At 42.6% G+C, this 21,565-nt stretch overlaps 2 protein-coding genes across 2 annotated transcripts in view; both read left to right on the top strand.

The window, feature by feature from the left end:
• The first annotated feature begins 10,490 nt into the window (after positions 1-10,490).
• LOC306708580 (glyceraldehyde-3-phosphate dehydrogenase-like) lies at positions 10,491-17,017 on the top strand. The gene is made up of 12 exons (XM_079176443.1): positions 10,491-10,604; positions 10,920-10,967; positions 13,120-13,219; positions 13,894-14,003; positions 14,087-14,177; positions 14,506-14,621; positions 14,829-14,910; positions 15,128-15,279; positions 15,680-15,758; positions 15,849-15,932; positions 16,275-16,372; positions 16,675-17,017. Exons 2-12 carry the CDS (start codon positions 10,945-10,947, stop codon positions 16,742-16,744), a joined length of 1,005 nt encoding a protein of 334 aa, XP_079032569.1. The 5' UTR covers positions 10,491-10,604; positions 10,920-10,944; the 3' UTR covers positions 16,745-17,017.
• A 2,076-nt stretch (positions 17,018-19,093) lies between these two features.
• The window catches only part of iffo1a (intermediate filament family orphan 1a), a gene marked incomplete at both ends in the record, with an annotated part of 7,884 nt that continues 5,412 nt past the window's right edge, over positions 19,094-21,565 (top strand). Inside the window, one exon of the mRNA XM_079176323.1 lies at positions 19,094-20,022. Within this exon, the coding sequence (XP_079032449.1) occupies positions 19,094-20,022 (929 nt within the window). The remainder of the gene's footprint in view (positions 20,023-21,565) is intronic.

Raw genomic sequence — 21,565 nt, 5'->3', positions numbered from 1 at the left:
CAAGCCGGCAGCATCGAGAATATCACATGTCAAAGAGCTTTGTGGACTAAATTACCTGGAATTGAGGCGTCAGTCTCAGTACGAGTTAAAGGCCTGAAAACAAAAGCACCTTCTGTTCCCGGTTTTAGAGTCGCAGTCCAACAATGGAGCAAAGCGTCCAAGAAGAAATGAGTCATTTCATTTTTAGCGTCAGATTTCAGAGCCAGAAATAAATGTATTTGATACAAAGACTGTATGTAAGAAGTGGATTTATTCACCGTGACGTCCCCCACTGGTTTGTGGACGGACGTTTTGAAGCCTTGTGTTTGTCATTTTGGCCGTCGCCATCTTGTTTTCTTGCAACCAGAAGAGACACGAGAAAGTGAAACTAAGTACAACCGAAATACTGAATGAGACATTTCTATGTGACCAAAATGTTACAATTAACTGAAGCGTCCCCTGCTTTATGGTCTGTGTGACTCTAAATGGACCATCATTCACTAAATGAACATCATGCTGTATTGAAGAAGACTTGAAACTAGAGATTGAGACCATAAACTCATGTTTACAATGTTTACTGAGGTAATAAATCAAGAGAGAAGTAGAGTCATTTTCTCATAGACTTCTATACAACCAGAGGAGTCGCCCCCTGGTGGACATTAGAGAGAATGCAGCTTTAACACATGAAGCTTTGGTGTCAGTCTTCAGAACCGGAGTTTTCCGACTGATTGGATTTTGGTGAAATAGATGTATTTGCATCATTTGCCTGGAGTAAAGTGAATTTAATTTGATAGACCTTTGTGTCTCTGATGACAGCAGATATGGAGATTCTGATTTAATCGTTTAAAGTTGTCTTTGGGGAAGAGAGGGAGAGCGTGTGGATAAATGACAGAAATATTGTGTCTGTGCGGAGGAGGGGAAAAAAAGAGGGATGGAGGTAAAGAAGAAAGAGGGATGATGGTTAGAAAAGAAGGAAGAAAAATAGAGTGAGAGAGAGGTAAAAACCCAAGCAAGCGTGGATGCAAATAAAACTTGCCCGAGAGAGTGACGGGATGGAGGGAGGAAGAGGACGGAGGGAGGAAGAGGGTAAAGTCTATGAGTCACGCTGAGAGATGAGGACAACGAGTTCAGGCAGAGAAAATTTATGAGAAATATATGAGCTTCTGTCGGAATAAAAAAAAAACTTGAGGTGGAGAAAAAGAGGTGGAGGAGGAGGTTTATTAGTATTCTGGCTGAGAGACGAGAGGAAAGGCAAGAAAGAGAAGAGGGGAGTTGGAGGGAGGAGAGGTGGGTGAGGTAAGGTGAGAGCGAGGGAGAGACGAGGAAAAGAAGCCGGAAAAATAGAGGGAGCTGACAAGGAGGAGATACGTTACGTATCTTCATTTGAAGACAAAGACGTAGCTTTCTATTTATATGTCTGTGTGTTTCTGCACGTTACTGTTTGTGTGCATGAATTAATTACCGTACAGCCGGTTGGTTGTGTGTTTGTGATGAAAGACTCGTCAGTAGACGGTTGTTGTTAGCTTCTTAGTTGCAAAACAAACAGGAAAACCACATGACGAGTGAGGATTCAGCGTCTGTGTTGAAGCGCTGTCCAATTCTTTGTTGTCCTTTCTTTATCCTGCAGGCCAGATGTCCTCACAAGGATAGAAATGGGAGGAAAATTACCCATCATTCAACTTCATAGGACTGAGGTGAGGCTGACACGTATTTATTCTTCTTTCTGATTCCCTGTCTGTGGCTCTCACCTGTAAGCCCATTGGTTGCTACTGAAAGTGTCAAATTAGAATTTTTATTATTCCAAGAAAAATAGTGCTTTTGTTGGGGACTATTTTCAGTGGCGGATGAATCCACATCTGTTGCTCTAGTGAGTATTTGTGGCAGCAGGAAGGTTCTTCAAAATAAACTAGTGTGTGTGTGTGTGTGTGTTCATGGTGAAGAAGGAACAACAGTGAAGTGTTTTTAACCACATTGGAGATTTGCTTTTCTATGAGCTCGTCGTTGTGGTTTTCCTGGTACACGCTGTGTGGTGGAGTCTTACCAGCACAGTCGCCATTCTACATTTCTGCCAAACCACAGAGGAGGTGAATGTCCACGTTTTTTGCATTCGGTCAGAGCAAAGTCACCTAGTTCAGTGAGCAACCGATAAGGAAGGTCACGTGGTGATAACGAGTATAAGAAGAGAGAAAGTCCACTGAGGACGGGTGAGAAGGGTGGCGGATGGATCAGTTAAACACAGGACTTGAACCCAGGAGGCCGATGTTCGTGTCCTATGCAAAACTTTAAAACCATTAGCAGCAAATGAGCTCCAATAAAGCCGCTGTGCACCAGCTCAGCACCGTACGGCAATTTTTGTCCTAAAAAAGGTGTAAAAACGGTTTTATCGATTTTCATCCACAGCGTCTTTTAAACATTGTAGGGTTATGTTTTGTACTCAATACGTTATTAATTGCTCTATTTTGTCGCTACTCTACAATTACTAATATTACTCTTTATTGAAAACAACTCCTTAGAGTGCCTTTAACTTCAAATACGTAAAAAAGAGTAAGGCAATGCTGAGATTTTTGAGAAAAAAACATAAATACCGTAGTTAAAAATTATGTTTTTTCCTCATAAAATGAATCAGACTTGCTTACCAGATTCCCTATTGTTCCTTTTTATTTAGTTTTTTCTCTCTTCCTTCTGGATCATTTTGCTTTGAATCATCGCAGACTGACACAAACAGCCACATCTGGCGCTGTCATCTGGAGGCTTTGAGGTTAGCTTTAGGATTAGCTGCAGGTTAGGAAGTGTCGAGGGAAAGGTGGTGCTCAGCGTCCTCAGAAGTAACTCTGTGCAGATGTGTGTGTGTGTGTGTGTGTGTGTGTGTGTGTGTGTGTGTGTGTGTGTGTGTGTGTGTGTGTGTGTGTGTGTGTGTGTGTGTGTGTGTGTGTGCGTGTGTGGGTCAGGACGAGGTGACGGCAGCAGCGCGGCGGTCTGCTGGGTAATCCTGTCCTTGGCAGCCGGAGAACAGTAACTGCTCACCCTGACTGCTTAAAGAGGCCTCCACACGCAGGGTTTCCGATTTACACAGCATTGCATCATTCAATACTCACACACCGTGTTACAGTCATATCTGTAATATATATATAACATGTGATATTAATGAAAGTTAAAGCAACCTAACGGAAGCTAAACATCTTCTCCAGTGGTTTAACGTTCTCATCCTGCTGCGGTGATGTGGACGTGTACTCCGTGGGTGTGTCAGTACTCCGTGACATCACTGTTGAGTGTGCAGCAGAGGTGAAGAAACACACACGTCAGGAATCTGTACCAGTTATCTATGTTCACACTGTGATGGCTTCTTTCTCAACTTCCATTAAGACAAGTATTGTTAAAAACTTAGTGAGGTTTATGAAAAGGCGGTTAGATACTTAGTTAAGTTTAGGAAAAGATCGTTTGAAGTGATGACGTTTTGGTTACGTGTAGGAAATAGAAAGCATGCAATGTTATAAAACAATGTAAAGAACCAGAAGAACAACGAAGAACAACGTAAAACTGCTGCTGACAAAGGAAGAGACAAGGTTTAATACATGTACATGTGACCTTCATCCGTTCACCATGAAGGCTGCTGTTTTAGTTCATCCTTCACACAAACACACACACACACATCACACATCAGAGCTGTTCTCTCATCACCAGTCACTGCAGCAGCATGAATGATGACGTCCACACACACACATACACACACACACACACAGACACACACACACACACACTGATCACACAGTCACATACTAACACACACACACACACACAGATCACACAGTCACATACTAACACAGACACACACTGATCACACAGTCACATACTAACACACACACACACACACAGATCACACAGATACATACTAACACAGACACACACTGATCACACAGACACACACACACACACACACACTGATCACACAGACACACACACACACACACACACACTGATCACACAGTCACATACTAACACACTGATTACACAAACACATACTAACACACACACACAGATCACACAGACACATACTAACACAGACACACACACACACTGATCACACAGTCACATACTAACACACACACACACACACACACACACAGACACACTCACAGACAGACAGGCTTCACAGAGCTCACAGTAAATGCCATGACGATTGATCTCACACTCGACAGGATCGATACTCTTTGTTTTGCGCTCTCAGCGTCGCCCGGCTGCTCGGCTGCTCAGCTGCCCGCTGCTGTGAAACGGACTCCCGAAGCCGCATTCAGGCCCCGCGTCAGGTCTGTGAAAACCAAACAAACGACTCCTGAGGGCCGAGTTCACTGCCTCCGTGCAGAGCAGCACAACACGGCTGATGGAGACGGTTTATCTCGCTGTGTCATGAGAGGGTTTCATCTACAGGACATGATGTTTCTAAAAGCTGATCTGAAAATGACCTAATAGGACTTAAGTGCAGTGACTTCAGAAAACAGGAGAGTGAGACGGTTATTTGCAGTCTGGTGTTGATTTACCGAGCTGTCATCATGTCTTAAACTCTGAAAAACAACAAAGTAAATTACAGTTGAATACCGGTGTTTGTGTGCAGGTGTCTGGTCGTACTGTCCCGTTAGTAAAAGTTAACGCACACCTTGATTTTCTGGGGTCTTAGTATGAGAAACAACGTCTGATGCATTTTGGGAGCTTTTTATGATGAAAATCCAGGCTGACAAAAGGACTCCACTTATTCTAATCTTCATCCTCGGCTGGTAAGAAGCTTTTCTGTTCAATTACTTCATGAATAGAAGTTAGACTTAAATTGTTTGATAACCTCGTCTAAGCTAACATCACCTTAAAAAGAGTCTGCCGCTCAAGTATAGAGACACAGAATGAATGACGTAATGACACATTAACACAAAAGGGAAATAAATGATAGAACTAAATTTACGATTTTCTTTTTACGATTTTACAACTCAAGATTATTCAAAACACAATAAATAACTTGTTGAGAGTAAATCATTCATTACATGTAATTAATGTTGTTTTTTTACTTTCAAACTGATTAAAGTACGGCGCTCTTGCAGTGTGAACTAATGGTGAATGACTTATGAATGAAAGATCCCTCACAGCTCACCTCAGCAGCATCCCGTCTCATTTAGCTCTCCTCACCTGGTTTCCTGCCAGTTGTCCCAGCATCCTCCCTGCAGGGCTGATTAGAGGCCCCGTCCTGCAACAGAGGACGACACAAGGACGCCGGCCTCGGCGTCTGCCAGCGAAGCTCTCCGATTTAGTTGCCGTGTCCGAGGCAGACGAGGCTGCGGCTTCGATGAAGACGGATGGTCTAATCCTGCGAGGAGAAGGCGGGTTAAGATGGCGGCCTGTGAGGTGACAGTCGCACAGGACTTCATTTAATGAGATAATCACAAAACCGCTGTAGCTTCCAGGTTTGATCCGCAAGTCAGCGTTGTTTTGTTTCCTGTTTCTGTGACCTTTACACCAGATTATACGTGCCAACCTACTAAATGACATCTTTATTTATTTATTTTTTGTCCCCAAAATAACAGCAGGAGTGAAAACATAATTTAAATTGACCTTTACATCTGACGACAGCAGTTCATCATTTCGTTTTTTGCAATTCGTCATTGATTGATACGAACACCAGAAATAAATAAAATAAGGCAAAAGCATTCACCTATAAAATGTCACTCAAAGAGACACGTACCAACCAGGAAGAGACTAAAAGATGACCACAATGAGACATGAAATGACTTTAAAGAGACACAAAGAGAATAACGACTATGAAAAGGGGCAAAACAACCACAAAGAGACACAACATGATTACAAAGAGACACAATGAGACTACAGAGAGACCAAAACAACCACAAAGGGAAGCAAAGCAGCTGTGAGGAGAGAAGAAGAAGCATAATTACAAAGAGACAGAATAAGACTACAATGACATAAAATGACCACAAAGAAACAACTGCAAAACTACCAACAAAGACACACAAAACAACACCATAAAGAGGCTAAACAACGTTAAAGTCTGTGTGTCTCGTCCTATTGTTTGAGAGCTGGTGGAGTCTTTCTGTTTCTAAAAGTCAAGATGCTGAAGCTGTGGGTGGTTCGTCTCCTGATGTGTTCACTAGAGGGCGCCACACAGCAGAGAGAGTAAACTGTGCTCAAATAAAACCTCTTTAACTGGACTGAAGGCACAGTTCAGGAGTTGTAATCTTTTATTATCTCTTTTCTCTTCTTGTGACTGTTCATTGATCTTTTCCTATAAACTCTTCTCTCTCACATCTTCTCTCTTTATCCTCCAGGTAGCGAGAACATCTGCTGCTTCTTTATCCAGTTTTATCCGACATCCACTCACTGAGGAAGACGTTCGACACGTCAACACAACATGTCAGCTTCAATGAAAAGTCATTTCTGGATCAGATTGAAACATATCTGTCCTGCCCTCCATTGTCTTGAGGTCATGGTCACACTGCAAACGTTTGTATTTATAAATGACAGATAATCAGTTTAAACTTAAATGCACATATTGTCACAATTCCAAAATGGCTACTTCCTTTAGGCAAGCCTCTCTTCTACACAATTAGGTTCAACTAAACTGCATTCTCAATTACACACAGAAGAATAATGGTTCTTAACTGGTTCTTTAAAAGGCTGTGTGGTTCCACTAAGAACCATTGTATCTACTGGGTGGTTCTACATGTTTCTCGTATGGTTCTTTAGGATATCAAAGGGTTCTTATTTCCTTTTCTGGTTCTTTGAAGTTCTCTTTAAAGTTATTCAACGTTTTTTTTTTAAGGAATAAAAAGGTAATCCAAGACAATCTACATTTCCCTCTAATCAGAATTCCTAGTGGTTTCGTCGAACGTCATTTTTTAGGAGACAGTTCGGCTTTGAGATGCGAGGAAGTCGTGACGACGCTGAACAGACTCGTCCTGGTGGCTCGGCAGGTTTTATCGCCCACTTCCCTTCGTCTTCTCTCAAATCTGCCTCTTGACCTTTGTGGTGCGTCTTTCTTTATTCATTTTCCTCCCACGTCCACTGTCACGTCCACTCTTTAATGAAGAGGAAACGCTCTAAATGTCATCGCCTTAAATAATGAAATGATCTCCATAAATTCAATCTTTTCATGGAGAACGATGAAGAGAAAAAGCAACACAATATGTTTTGTGGCTGCAGCTTTTCTGCTTTTTTTATCCGATCTTACTGAATTGTTGTCTTCATTGTTTTCTGTGTCCTGTTACCTGGTGAAGAATTTGGTCTGACTGTCTGCTCGCTGCCTCCTGGTCTGTTTGAACTCATTAAAATGCCTTGGACTTACCAGTTGGGCTCTCAGTTTGTTAATTTGATTTTGTCTCACTTCAACACTAATGTTCCAAAAGTGTCATGAATCAGTTTGATGTGGGAGTAACTTACAGCCAGTTCCTCCAGTGTTTCCACAGTGTGAAGCTTTGAAATAGATCCTTAAGTTCCTTTAAACAAAAAACTAACCGTGAAACAGGTGAAAGAAAAAGAAAAGGTGTTTGTTGTTGTAATACTCATTTCGGCCACAAGGGGCAGACGTGCTGCACTCCCACCTGTTCTAAAAACTCACCTGGAAGAAAAAATGAACGCTTTTACATACGTAGACCTTTTTTTTTAACAGTTTTCCCAGATTGTGACTGTTTATCAAATGTTCTTAATTCATAAACACAAGAGAGAAAACAATCTAGGTCAGACTTAGAAAATGGATCGCCATGTTATTATTCTTTGTTCCCTCTCAGGGCTTCCGTAGTTTCCGTTGACAGGGAGAGAGAGAGAGAGAGAGAGAGAGAGAGGGAGAGAGAGAGAGAGAGATGATGGAAGAGCTCTGACTTCATTAGAAGTCATAAAAAAAGGTATTAAACAATATTAAAAACCCACAAACCAACAGGTTCTGAGAGGCAGAAAAGACAAATATCACACAGGAGAGGAGAGGGCCAGACTTGAATCACCAGCCAGCTGTTGTAACCAGGTTCCCTTTGTTTCCCTGTTTCCTGATAGAGCACAGTTATAGTGGATCATGAATGGAAAATGATCAGTGTAGCTGAAAATGCGGGCCCCAACCAATCACAGTGCATTCCTCCAGGTTTGCACAGCGTTGCACCACAACCACACGTCTCTTATCTTCTTTATTTTGTCTCATTCAAACATCCAAAACTAATCGTCGGTCATATTTTGGGGGGTTTTTCCGAGACGTTCTGGACGGTGTCAACCTCTGACCTCCCTGAACGGCGGAGCCCCGGCTCACCGTGTCATCCTGCCAAATGTCACAACCCTTTGACATATCGAGGCCGTATATAGAGAGCTCAGGATCGGAGCATGAGAAGGTTGGGCGTCATATTTATAGGCCGACCTTTACTTCAACCTGCGCTGGCTGATGTATAGAGCCATATGTCTGTCGGGCTCCCAAGCATTGTGAGTATCTGGATCCCACACATGACTCGTGCTACGTAACTCTGGGTCTGGAATTATTCTATACTCTTCTATTTATAGATTTAATCCCTTATTCACCGTCCTGCTGACTCACTCGAGCAGTGTTTCCGAGACTCAATTCACAATAGGCCTCATCAATTATGTTGCCAAATAAACTGTGCTGCACACACCATCATTAATAGACTGGACAGATGTTGCTCCATTCTGTTTGAACAGCGTGTCGACACGATATGATGGATGCGAGTTGCTATGTGTGGAGATCATGGCCGGCAGACTGATTAGCCAAGAATAGACTTGGACACAAGGAGCTTTAAGATAGACACGGCTCTCAATCAACGGACGCATGACGACATTTGTCTTTGTCATTATTTGGTTTTGTTGAGATAAAAATGAATATTCCAATTGTTTATGAATTTGTTTCGAAGATGGATGTTGTGTCAAGTGTTTCCAGGCGGACTCTTACGGTTCTGAAAAGTGAAGCCAATGCTTCATGTCTTAAAGCTGCATTCTCTCTAGTGTCCACCAGGGGGCGACTCCTCTGGTTGTATAGAAGTCTATGAGAAAATGACTCTACTTCTCTCTTGATTTATTACCTCAGTAAACATTGTAAACATGAGTTTATGGTCTCAATCTCTAGTTTCAAGACTTCTTCAATACAGCATGATGTTCATTTAGTAAATGATGGTCCATTTAGAGTCAAACAGACCATAAAGCAGGGGATGCTTTAGGGGCGGGACTACCTTGTGATTGACAGGTCGCTACCACAGCGTTGTTCGGTCTGTTAGTTGTCCGTGTTTTCACTTCATGAAAAGTTAACTAACATTTTGGTTGCCAAAAAATGTCTTATTAAGGGTTCGGTTGTACTTAGCTCCAACCACACAAAAACCAAGATGGCGACGGCCAAAATGCCGAACTTGAGGCTTCAAAACTGCGGTCCACAAACCAATGGGTGACGCCACGGTGACTACGTCCACATTTTTATTTTACAGTGAGTGTTACACTGTAAGCAGGGATTTGGTGATTTTCGGTCAAAATTAAGGCTTAATTCGGTTGTGTTGTAAATGATGTTGTCATACAGTTTTCAATCTAAACATCTTCAAAGTAGCAATATTGAGGATTTTCATTTAAATAAACGTCTGTTGAGTAATTTTCTGTCGCTGTAGGAGGTTGAGCCTCTGGACCACTGAACATATTGCAATATCTACATATTTGCAGCATTATGAACTGGGTGTAAAATCCTGCAGTTTTGCCCCATTGCGTACACAAAATGCATCATCTGAAAAATAACATGTTATTATGACTGCTAAACTACCACCATTACTACTATCACTACATGTAAAGCCTTTCAGCTAGCGTTCCATGCAAAACTATTGCATGTTACAGTGCAGTTACACTGAAAAGCATCTGATTTCAAACGCTGTGGTTAGTAATTAATGTACAAAGTAAATCAAATCGGGTGCTTGATGCTAAATGGTGAGTTTGTACATAAAGCAGTGACACCGTTTGCATGTCAGTAAAGACAGAACAAAATTGCAGAGCCAGTTATGTGATTGTCTGTCTACTCTTTTGTTGTTGTAATCATTCGTCACATATGTATATATCATATTATTGTGGTTATAATAGATAGATAGGTGATTGCGACCTGTATTTATTACACTGATGTTATTTAAACAACATATAAACAAGGGCAGTTTGAAGCCTTTAGTTTGTAAGAGGAATGTGTTAAATATCGCTTTTATTTTCATAGAAATCACAATTTTATTAAAATCTAAAAATCACTTCCGTGTTAGTTTGTGCCGCTTCGTCATGTCGCTTAGCAACCACATTGCGTATCCCCATCTGCGCTGGAACTACTTTTCTTGGCGGATGTTTTAGTATTTCATAGTAAATAAAAAAGGCCATCATGTATCACATACTGTCGAAATAAAGGAAACGATTTGTTCAAAATGAATTCAGGTCTTTTGTATCTCCTCGCTCCTGTAAACCTCGTGACTCGTTGATTGACAGGCAGCTGCACGCGACCTTGACATTCTGACGAGGGAGGGGGCGGGAGGGGGCGTGCCCGGCGGTCGCGCGCTGGGAATAAATGGCGGTGACTCCTCGAGCTCGTCCCCTGCTTTCACTTCTCCCCCCCGCGAGGACAGACTTCACAAACGGTACTTTTATCCACCAAAGTCATTTCCAGTCGATTAACATTTGAATTTTGAGAGTTTTGTTCTGTTTTTTTATGCAACAAACTGTCAAAAAATGTACTTTTTGTGGATCTCATCTCAGAATCCCTTTGGTCTTCTAATTGATCTGCATGCTGCGTTTACAACTTTTAGATTTTTTGCATTTTTAATTCAAGATTTTAGTCTTATTATGATTAAAGTAATTATGAGTGTTTGTATTTATTGTTGCATCTTCATACTTTTGCATGATGCAAAGTTGATGGTTAAACATGCATTGAGTCTTAAATCTTTCCCTTCCAGTCAGGACTAGAACCTATCAGACAAAATGGTGAAGATTGGAATCAACGGGTGAGTTGGTGCTTTTCTTTTATTCAGGTTTAAGTCAGAAAAAGCTCTCATCGTTTACAGCTTTAAAGAGATGTTCAACAATCTGTGTTATTCTTAAAATTAAACACAAATCTCAGGCTTTTAGCTGCTGCTTCCTTATAAAGAACTAAAACGTTTCTCCATATCCTGGATGAAATGTGCATGTTTATTATAAGAGTTAGTAAAATGAGTTTTGGATACAAGCACCTTGACTATGTCACAATGGGTTCTGTAAAAATGTAAATTTTAAGCATTTCTTCACATTTTGTGAACTAAATTCTTCTTCTTAATCCAATTATTAATGGAAATCACAATAAATGCATCAAATTAACAAAAATACATGAATGTAAAGTGTCCTTAAACAAGACACTGAACCCTAAACTGCATCCAAGGAATAATCTTAAATCACGAATGAAATGAACGCATAAATGTTAATTATCTGACAATCTCCTCCACAATATACCTTTAAAAAAACCGTCTATTTCCTGTTTATTTGGGGCACTTTCTTTGTCTGAATGTGGTTGTTGACTCTGGACGGGACCCGTCTATTCTCTGGTTTATTTATCGTCTCCTCTCCGTCTGTATCTATCCTCAGCTGTCACATTCCTTTTTATTCTCCCCTCGTCTATTTTTAACCCTCTAACCTTTTCGGCCGACTTCCAGAGATCATCCGGACTGTGAGACCCCCAGTGTTATAATTCCTCCTCCTCTGTAAAGAAGCAGCTGCTGTCGAGCCTGCAGGGAGATTTAGCTCCTTTTTATTTCTGGCCCTCGTATCAAAACCACCTCTGAGCCTCAGAAACAGGAGACGGGCTCCGATCCATTTTGGCCTTCTGGGTTGTTTTTGGTGGCTTCCCAAAACCAACCGAGCCTCGTGTGCCCATTCCTCCTGTGAAGGAAGGCAGAACTGCACACAATGAGGTTTTATGGTTGAATAATTCCTTTGGATGCAAGTTGGTCGCTCTGCTCTTGAGCAAGGCAGGGCAGCCCCTGGCTCTGCAGTGTGGAGTCAGCATGGTTCAAATAACAGTAAAAGATTCTCCATGTTCTCGACCTGCAGTCTCATATTGTTGACACTAATGTGTCCGGTTTTCCAAGGGTTTCATCCAGAACCCTTCTCAAGGCGTTCTACTGAAAACCCCTCTTGAATTTGAAGGCGTTCCTCTAGAACCTTAAAGGGTCTGTGGTGTAGCGCAACACACAACAATCATCGTTTTACTTTTCCCTTCCACAATCCTTAGACTTCTTTCTTCAAGTTATTTTTGGGATGAAAAGGGTTCTTAATGGAACCCTTAGTCTAACGAGTAACCCTTGAAAAACCTTCAGAATCAAATGGTTCTGGGTAGAACCTCGGCCTTTTCAGGAAAAACCCGTCTACAACCCTTATTTTCTAAAAGTTCTTTAGATAATCAGAAATAGGAAAGCATTTGTAATCGATATAAAGAGGGGGGGGTCTTATTTAGGCATGCAGAGAGTCTGTGATGGTCTGCGTCACGGGGGGGGGGGGGGGGGGGGGGGTTCAAACTGGTCCTTGATAACTTGCAGCCAGAATGTAACGTGACTCCTGGAGACATGAGACGTTGCATAACAGCACTTTTTAAACCCCCTCGCTGCTGCTATTCAGCTTGATTATCACGGACGCTTCCTGCTTCACCGCTCTGGTCCTTTATGCTGCTTGCACGTCTCCTCTCACACTCCTCTTAGATGATCACTCGTTATCAGCGTTGTCTCCTCCTTGCCAATGAAGTGGTTGATATGTAAAAATAAAAGTCTGCTGTTCGACCCGTGACGGCTGCCATATTAGGTGCAGAACCGTTCTCTTGGCTGCCAGCCATTGTTCTCTTCGGTGAAGGGTGGCGGGCCTTCTATGGCCCTGCTGTCCTCCACCGGGACTCAGTCTGGCTCTCGGTGCCACCTGCTGGTCAGAGAGGGGAAGTGTGGCGAGAAGCAGTCACACTGAAATAACAAGACAAGTCTGGATTTTACAGATAAAACATCTCCTCTAGAGCTACTTGACATAAATAACCTTTAATCCGTGTTTCATGTGCGGTTGTCTCTTTTGTTTGTATTCTCTAAACTGTCAAATAAATGGCGTCTTTCCACACTGAGCGTCTCTTCTCCTCCTGCGGCTCAGATTCGGACGTATCGGCCGGCTGGTGACCCGCGCCGCCGTCTCAGGAGGCAAAGTGGAGGTGGTGGCCATCAACGACCCCTTCATCGATCTGGAGTACATGGTGAGAGGACGTCCTGTTCTCCCGGTTTCTTCTGAGAGAAACTGTTCTCCAGAGTTCTCTCTGGATAAAACTGTTTAGTAGTTTATGTTTAGTCTGGTCCCGGAAGCCAAACTTTTAGACTGTGGGTCATAAACACAAGAACATCAGGAGTCACAGGCCCAAACAATAGTGAATGTGTAATTTTCCACCAGTTATACCGCAAGAAACACCAGAAAATGTATGTTTGTATGTCTGTATCTGCTGCTTTTATATTTAATTTGAATTAATTGAATACTTTTAAACTCTAATACAGTGCATGGCCTCACTGCTTACTTAAAATACGATGATGTTGTGTAAAAATCTGTAAATAAGTCCAAGTTAAAATGAGCAAAAACTGACAATTATTAGTTTGTGTTTATGGTTTAGGCGTGCGCTTAAAATATCACGATGTAAATCTGTTTAATATCAAAATGTAACAAACAAAACAGGTAAATATCGGTTTCTGTGCCGGTAGAGTCGCATAATGAGCGGTTTTAAATCATTCTGTGAAGGAAGAGAGCAAATATTAATGTTTGGAAACCTTTGGAGATGCTACACGTTGCAGCTACACTTTGACTGAAGACGCTGCTCGTAGCTCATCAGATCCTCTCTTGTAATACTCGTGTCTTCTGCGTTCCCTTCTTCCCGTCCTGCAGGTCTACATGTTCAAGTACGACTCCACCCACGGCGTGTGGAAGCACGGAGAGGTGAAGGCCGAGGGCGGCAAGCTGGTCATCGGCAGCATGCACATCACGGTCTTCCACGAGTACGCTCACTCTTTTTTTACGTCTTTCTTCTACCTCGTGAGTCTGATCGCGGCACAGTTTAACCTCTGACGTGATCAAACAGGAAGGACCCGGCCAACATCAAGTGGAGCGACGCTGCTGCCGAATACGTCGTGGAGTCCACCGGTGTTTTCACCACCATCGAGAAAGCCTCTGTGAGTGCCGAGCAGAAGAAACGGGCAGTTTCAGCTAAAAAAAACATAGATTATAGTTTTTAATCCGTTGAGAACTGATCAAACATAAAAGGATTAATTTAATGTTCACATGTTTGTAAGTCAGTAAAGTGACACAAACATGCTTATAGTTCTATATTTAGAATGAATATTATATTGTTGTTCTTAAAATCTGCTGTAGTGTAATACATTTTTTGATTCTAGAGCATGAAGGGCATCTAGGTTTTGATGATGCATTTTAAAACTACATCATTTCTGTTTTTCATGTACAATGTAATGAATATTACTGCGTTCCTCGTTTCCCGTCCAGGCTCACCTGACGGGCGGCGCCAAGAGGGTGCTGATCTCCGCCCCCAGCGCCGACGCCCCGATGTTCGTCATGGGCGTCAACCACGAGAAGTACGACAACTCCATGAAGGTCGTGAGGTGAGTCGCTGCTGGTTCTGGATCCGAAGGAGTCGCGGCATGTTAAGTGTCGTCAAAGCTGGAAAAGACAGATGAGAACATCTGGATGCCTTTAAATGCTCTGCAAAACAAATGACCCACCGAGATCATCTCTCAAAACACCTTTTGATAAAAGTAGCACCGTAACTCTGTGTGGTTTGTAACCTGTGGTCACTGTCTCCGTCTTAGCAATGCTTCCTGCACAACCAACTGCCTGGCCCCCATCGCAAAGGTCATCAACGACAACTTCGGCATCGTTGAGGGTCTCATGGTAAAGAACTCGGACGCTTCATTCATTCAAACCGCTGTTATTAAAGAGCGTTTAAGGCCAGAAGTCTGAAAGTTAACTTTTTAGGCAAACGGTCACAGTTTGAACTGAGCAGCTGTGTTTGTTTACTCAATTTATAAGATAGATTTTATATATTTTTTTATATATTTGTATCTTTTATACTAACAAAAGCTTATTCATTCTGTTTCCTCTCCTCCAGAGCACCGTCCACGCCATCACCGCCACGCAGAAGACCGTTGACGGTCCCTCCGGTAAGCTGTGGAGGGACGGACGCGGAGCCTCACAGAACATCATCCCCGCCTCCACCGGAGCCGCCAAGGCCGTCGGCAAAGTCGTCCCCGAGCTGAACGGGTACGAGTCGACGTCGCCCGCTGGTTTTTATTTATGAAGACGATCAAGATGCTCGGTCCCTAACAATAGATCCTAATGCATCACAGAAAGACAAATACAATTTGAACGAAGTACAGTTAAGTCGAGTTTCCTTCCCTTAAGTACTGGACCATTAATACATTTGCGTACAGCGAGGCATCCATGTACAAATACACTTGTATACGTACATTAGGGCGGCTTCCTCTGAGTCGAGTAGTGGAATAATCTGTCTTTGTACATAGTTAATATCCCCCTTTGATGAAAAGACAGAATTTACTTGAATCGTGAATCATCACCGGGAATAAAACACACCTAAAATCATCTGTTTCTAATGCGTGTTGTGACGTTTTGGTGTCTGACTCTGGACTCCTTCTTCTCACAGTAAACTGACCGGCATGGCTTTCCGTGTCCCCACCCCCAACGTCTCTGTGGTTGACCTGACCGTCCGTCTGGAGAAGCCCGTGAGTATCTCTAAACCTTTCAAAACCTAACCGTCAGTTTACCGTCTGTGACGTAAATCCTCGTTTAATTAAAATGTCTCGTCCTCTTAGGCCAAGTACGACGACATCAAGAAGGTGATGAAGGCCGCTTCTGAGGGACCCATGAAGGGAATTCTGGGATACACAGAGGACCAGGTACAGAAAGAAAAAAACATATGGCAACAAGACAGTCATCATGTTTAATTTTAGACCTATATGAACAGAACATTTTCTATGAGTGTGTGTGTGTAGAGCCCAGTACGAGCCACTAGATGGCAGCACATCTATTGTAACTTAAATTAGAACTTATAAAGTATCTTTAAACTGAAAAAACGAACTGCATTTATAACCCATGAAGCCAAATCTGCCGGTGTTTGTACTTTGTACAGTAAATACTTCATCCCTGTGTTGCTGCATCCACAGACTACATGGACAGCTGTGTGTCTGCTGCTCCTCTGCATGTATGAACCTGTTGTGTTTGGTCCTCTTTCTGCTCAGGTTGTGTCCACAGACTTCAACGGCGACACTCACTCCTCCATCTTTGACGCCGGCGCCGGCATTGCCCTCAACGAGCACTTCGTCAAGCTGGTGTCATGGTGAGCTATACCGGCGCGCAGCGTAGCGGGATCATTGATGGGCTGATTGAGACCAGACATGGATCAAAGTTTATGTAAACAGTAATGAAGGAGGAGGGTCTTCCAGATTTGTTTAGCTGTTGTATGTGAGCTATTTGTTAGCTGTGAAAGTCCCCATGCAAATCAAAATAAGATACTTTCTCCTATGGCTTAAGACTCCTTAAAACATGCACTGAATTCTGAATTCTTTGCTCTACAAACCATGCTTTACATGTTATTCCCATTCATAAATACCACATATTTCCCACTCTGCTTGTCTGCAGGTACGACAACGAGTTCGCCTACAGCACCCGCGTGTGCGACCTGATCCTGCACATGTTCTCCAAGGAGTGAAGTCCTCTTTCGTTTTCCTTCCCATGATGCCCCTCTTCCTTCACCTGTAACACGGATGCCGCGCCATCCGCTACCCGGGAGCAAAACATCCTCGACGACAAACTGACAACAAATACTGATTTAGAATACCTTTTTATATGACATGTGGCGTGTGCTCTGTCCGCACTAAGCAGTGTTTGTAGAGAAGATGTGTTTCCATCACTGAACTGTATTGTACTGAATGGTCTGGTTGCACTAAACCTGATAATAAAGTCCTCTAGTTTGTGGAAAGACTGTGATGTAGTTTGTACTCACTGTGATTAGTGGAAATATTCTATCACGGGTCTGTTTTTATATTCAAATTGCATGAAGTTTTGTGCAGAATATGAAATACATTTCTGGGAAAATGGCCAAAATGTAATTAAGTAGTTAATCTGTCCAACATTATTAGACTGAACCCCAGAGAGGAGAGTTTGGGGGAGGACAGTAGTTTTCTGGGGAGACATGTCACTCCTGATAATGTTGCATGAATCATTTCTCTCTTAATTACCTCTAATCAACGACGACAGTGTCACCCCTCTAACTGTTAGAGAGACGCCCCACTTTGTGGTTTACACGTCACTTTTAATTCACTAATTTGTTCTCGGGGACATGCAGACATGCTGAAACATCAGTTAATGGCAAGCAAATGTTTTATCAGCTTTATTGCCATTATACAATACAGGATTGCACAATGAAATTGAGTTGTAGCCCCCATGCAATAAGCACAAATTATTAGAATAGAATAAAAGTAGATAAATAAAATAGAACACAGTTTATAAAAGTGGATCTAAAGGAAGAAATAAAAAGGCAAATGTTATATTTACCAGAATATAGGGGAGTGCACTACAAGCTTAATGGGCAACTGAATTTCAAAGTGTAGCCTATAGTTTCAGAATTTCCTAAAAGATATATATTTATTTTTTTAATTTAAATTTGTCGAGTGTCTGCAATGTTTAAATATAAATTATGTAATACAATGTAAGAGGGCTGTTCAAATATATATATTTGAACATTGAGTTTGGTGCAGAATATAAAATGTAGTTTCTGGGAGAAAATCTGACTATTGCGACACGGTACACCCGGAGAAGAGGGCGGGGCTAAGTGGAGCACTTCCTGGGTAAAACAGAGGGAGACATGAACTCCGCCCCCCTCCATGTAAAAGTCTGACCGTTGGCCGTTAACCGTGATTAAAACTAGGAACAACTCACGATAGTTAACGTTCCAGCAAACAAATGTGGAGACGTGTGTATGTGTTAAAAGGTGTATTAGTAATAAATAAAGTGGTACCACTGCAGACTGCTAAATGTTATTCGCTAAATTAAGCTAACGTTACCTGAGAGGGAGGAGTCAATTAGCATTAGTTAGCTAAATTAGCTGTTAGCTAGCTAGACCACAGCTAGACCACAGGAAAGCTAACGTTATCAAACGGCAATAGACCACTTTGGGGGGTAAAGGTGGACATTTGCCTTTTATTTCTTGTTTTTGAAAGGTGAATTAAAAGTCATTGAAAAAACCCTCAGATTGAGTAACATTAGTCTCCATAGAATTGACCCAGGAAGTTTAAAAATACTCGTTTGTTGGTCGGTTTTAGGGCGGGTGCGTCTCTACTCTGGTCACTACGGTAGCCCAGGCGGACACCGAGGCGGACACCCAGGTGGCGCACCGTGCAGGTGCTCCTCTGTAACAGTCAGTACGGTAGCCCAGGCGGACTGCACGGTGCTCCTCTGTAACAGTCAGTACGGTATGTGAACGCCGCAGTCAGTTCACTCGTGTTTATCCGTGAGCTCTGCTGCACCTCTCTGCTTAAGACTAATTTTACCTCACCATCTAGTGCCACAGTTAGTGTTTCCTCTTCTGACTGCCAGGTACGGTGCTTATATATTTGTATTACAGCTGTAAAATATATCCTAAGCGCTTTATTCTAAGGCTTAGAATAAACATGTTATGATAGTGCGCGTTGCCTCTGTGATCTCTCGACTGATCCCTGCGTGAAAGTCAACTCAGTCATCTCGTTTTGCTGCAGCGACCAGCAACGTGTTCGCGAGTTTAGAGGCACGTTGTCTTACTGTATATTTGCCATAGCGTATAGTCATTCGGGTTTACTGTAATATTCTATTGGGACATTGATATTTTGCTGCGATTTTGGGCCCGTGAAGCATCCCCAGACCTTAGCCCACAGCTCTTTTTTGCATAAAGGTGTTAATAGCGAGGATCTAGGAGAGGGGGGGCGACTCAAAAACAAGTGGGCCTGGATCCGTTTCCTTCCTAATCAGGTTGTAAACGGAATATTTTTTCCGAGTTGAATAGCCTGTGAAGAAGTCTGGGTTAATGCCGGATTTCGAGCACTTCAGATTTTCCTATTCGAGCATGCAGCAGCATCAGCACCACCATCAGATGACGAACGACTCCGCAATCCTGGAGCCTGGCTACTTCCTGGGGGACCACGGTGGGTTCGGTCCGGATGGGTGGTCCGGGCTGGACCTGGGCGCCCTCCCGCCCTCGGGCCTGGCCTACCTGCACCTGAGCAACAACCACAACCCTTTATTACACCGCGGGGTGCCCCCCTCCCCTGCGGCCACGGCGCTGCGCAACGACCTGGGCTCCAACATCAGCGTCCTGAAGACGCTCAACCTGCGCTTCCGCTGCTTTTTGGCCAAAGTGCACGAGCTGGAGCGCAGGAACAAAGTGTTGGAGAAGCAGCTGCAGCAGGCGCTCGAGGAGAACGGTGGAGGGGACGGACAGCACCAGAGGCCGCTGACAAAAGAGATGGGGGTCCAGACTGGATTCATTGGGCCTATTCCTGCCAGACCGGGTCTCATTCCGCTCCACAACGTCAACAACTCGGCCTACCTGCCCGGCGGCCTCCTCTCTCCAACCCTGAACCCTCCTCCTCTTTATGACAACAAATACCTGGGAAGCAACCTCAACCCGGTCTCCACGGATTCAAACTTCAACCTCACTACGTCCGGTTTCTCCCTCAGCCCGGCTCTGAGTCCTACCGACCCGTTCAAGACCATCACCAACACCGGGACGAACACCAACAAAACCCCGCCGCGTTTCCTCCCCGGGACCATCTGGTCCTTCAACCACACCCGCCGGTTTGGCACCGGTAGGGAGTCGTGCGCCTCGGGCCCGGGGGTCTCCTGGACGCAGCCGGACGGTGTCGGGGTCCAGGTCGACACCATCACACCTGAGATCCGGGCCCTGTACAACGTGCTGGCCAAGGTGAAGAGAGAACGAGACGAGTACAAGATCAGGTGAGAGTCGTTTAACCTGAATGCTTCTTAAAACTATTAACATGGATTATCAAATCCAATGCACACATTTAGACATTCAAGTGGCTGAATTCAGATTTATTCTTTCAAAGTCAGAAACTTTTTAACTTTCTAAGGCAGTAATGATGAGCTATGACCGTAATATCACAAAAAATAAGAATATTTGACCAATATTGGTATAACTCACATTAAAAACAATTAAATTAAATAAATAAAAAATCTGTGTATATATACTATGTTTTTAAAATAGTTTTGCCTTGTTATAAAGTAAACAAATCCTTTTCTGTGATATCATTAATTAAAAAAAATTAATTTAGTAAAACAATAACGCCTAAAAAAACAACTCTTTACCATAAATCCTCAGTTGCCAGTTTATTAGGAAGTTCTTGGTAATTGGGTCATCAGCTCAATATATGTACCAACAGTACTTAAGTGTATTTAAAAAAATGCCTAATAGTACTTATTTTTCATGCTTCATATTATATATATATATATATATAGAGATAGATAGTTGATGCTCAAAATACACACTCAGTACATTCAGTTAAGTGTATTTTTCACCTCCACCTCATCACCAAGCTTGAGCTCCTTCTTCACAATATATTTAGGTTTTATTCATCGATCGCTCTGAAAAGCTGAAACATGATAACTGAGGCAGGCTTGAGTGATTTAGAATTTTATAAACATAAACAGTTTCTGCTTTAATGTCTCTGCTGGCTTTGGGTCAGTGAGTGCAGCGCTGCAAATCATCGCTGAGCAGGACTGCTTTATGGCAAGCTTCACAGGATTCTTTATTAACATTTATTTGGCAGATGATTTTATCCAAAGTGACTTACAGTGCATTCAAACTATGACTAAGAGCTCAAAGTCATAAAAACACATGATGCATTCATTTTTGCATCATTGTGAGAACCTGTTGTTTAATTCACTAAATTAACTGGAAAACAGACATTTTTCACTCTACAGCATATTGAATAGTGATCTGACAGTAATCATTGAACCAAATATTGTGTTTGCTTACTACTTGTTTTTACTATCTAAACTAAGTAATCTTACTGTACTTGACAAGAAATATTGTGACAAATGAGATTTTTCAAGCATGTAAGCACTGACTGGAAGACTGGAATCTATGAAAACATAATTGCACCTGTAGTTGTAGTTGTAGTTGTTGTTTAATTCTTTGTTCTTTTTGTGACTTTTGCAGGAGCTCACATGAGAACAGCATAAGATATAAAATAAAAGCCTCAGGAAAATAGTTTGTGCAGAGCAGGATGTTATAAATAAACGCATCATGTACAGCTTTCTGTGTCTTTTAAACCGAGTTAGTCTGACGTGTAAACCTCTTTTCTCTCTTTCTTTGCTCAGCATGCAGCTCCTGTTTTTTGGAGCACTGACCTGTTTCACTCCGTCTTTGCTGCTTTATGCTAAAAAGCAGCGACCGCATTACTTTGTGCTGCAGCAGGAAGTCACCGCGAGTCAAAGCTTCACTCACATCGATTTCACAACGTTATCGTTTAAATTTCAG

The sequence above is a fragment of the Pholis gunnellus genome, assembly GCF_910591455.1.
Source record: "Pholis gunnellus genome assembly, chromosome: 16".
Lineage (NCBI taxonomy): Eukaryota > Metazoa > Chordata > Actinopteri > Perciformes > Pholidae > Pholis > Pholis gunnellus.
This window is presented reverse-complemented; position numbering and strand designations above follow the sequence as displayed.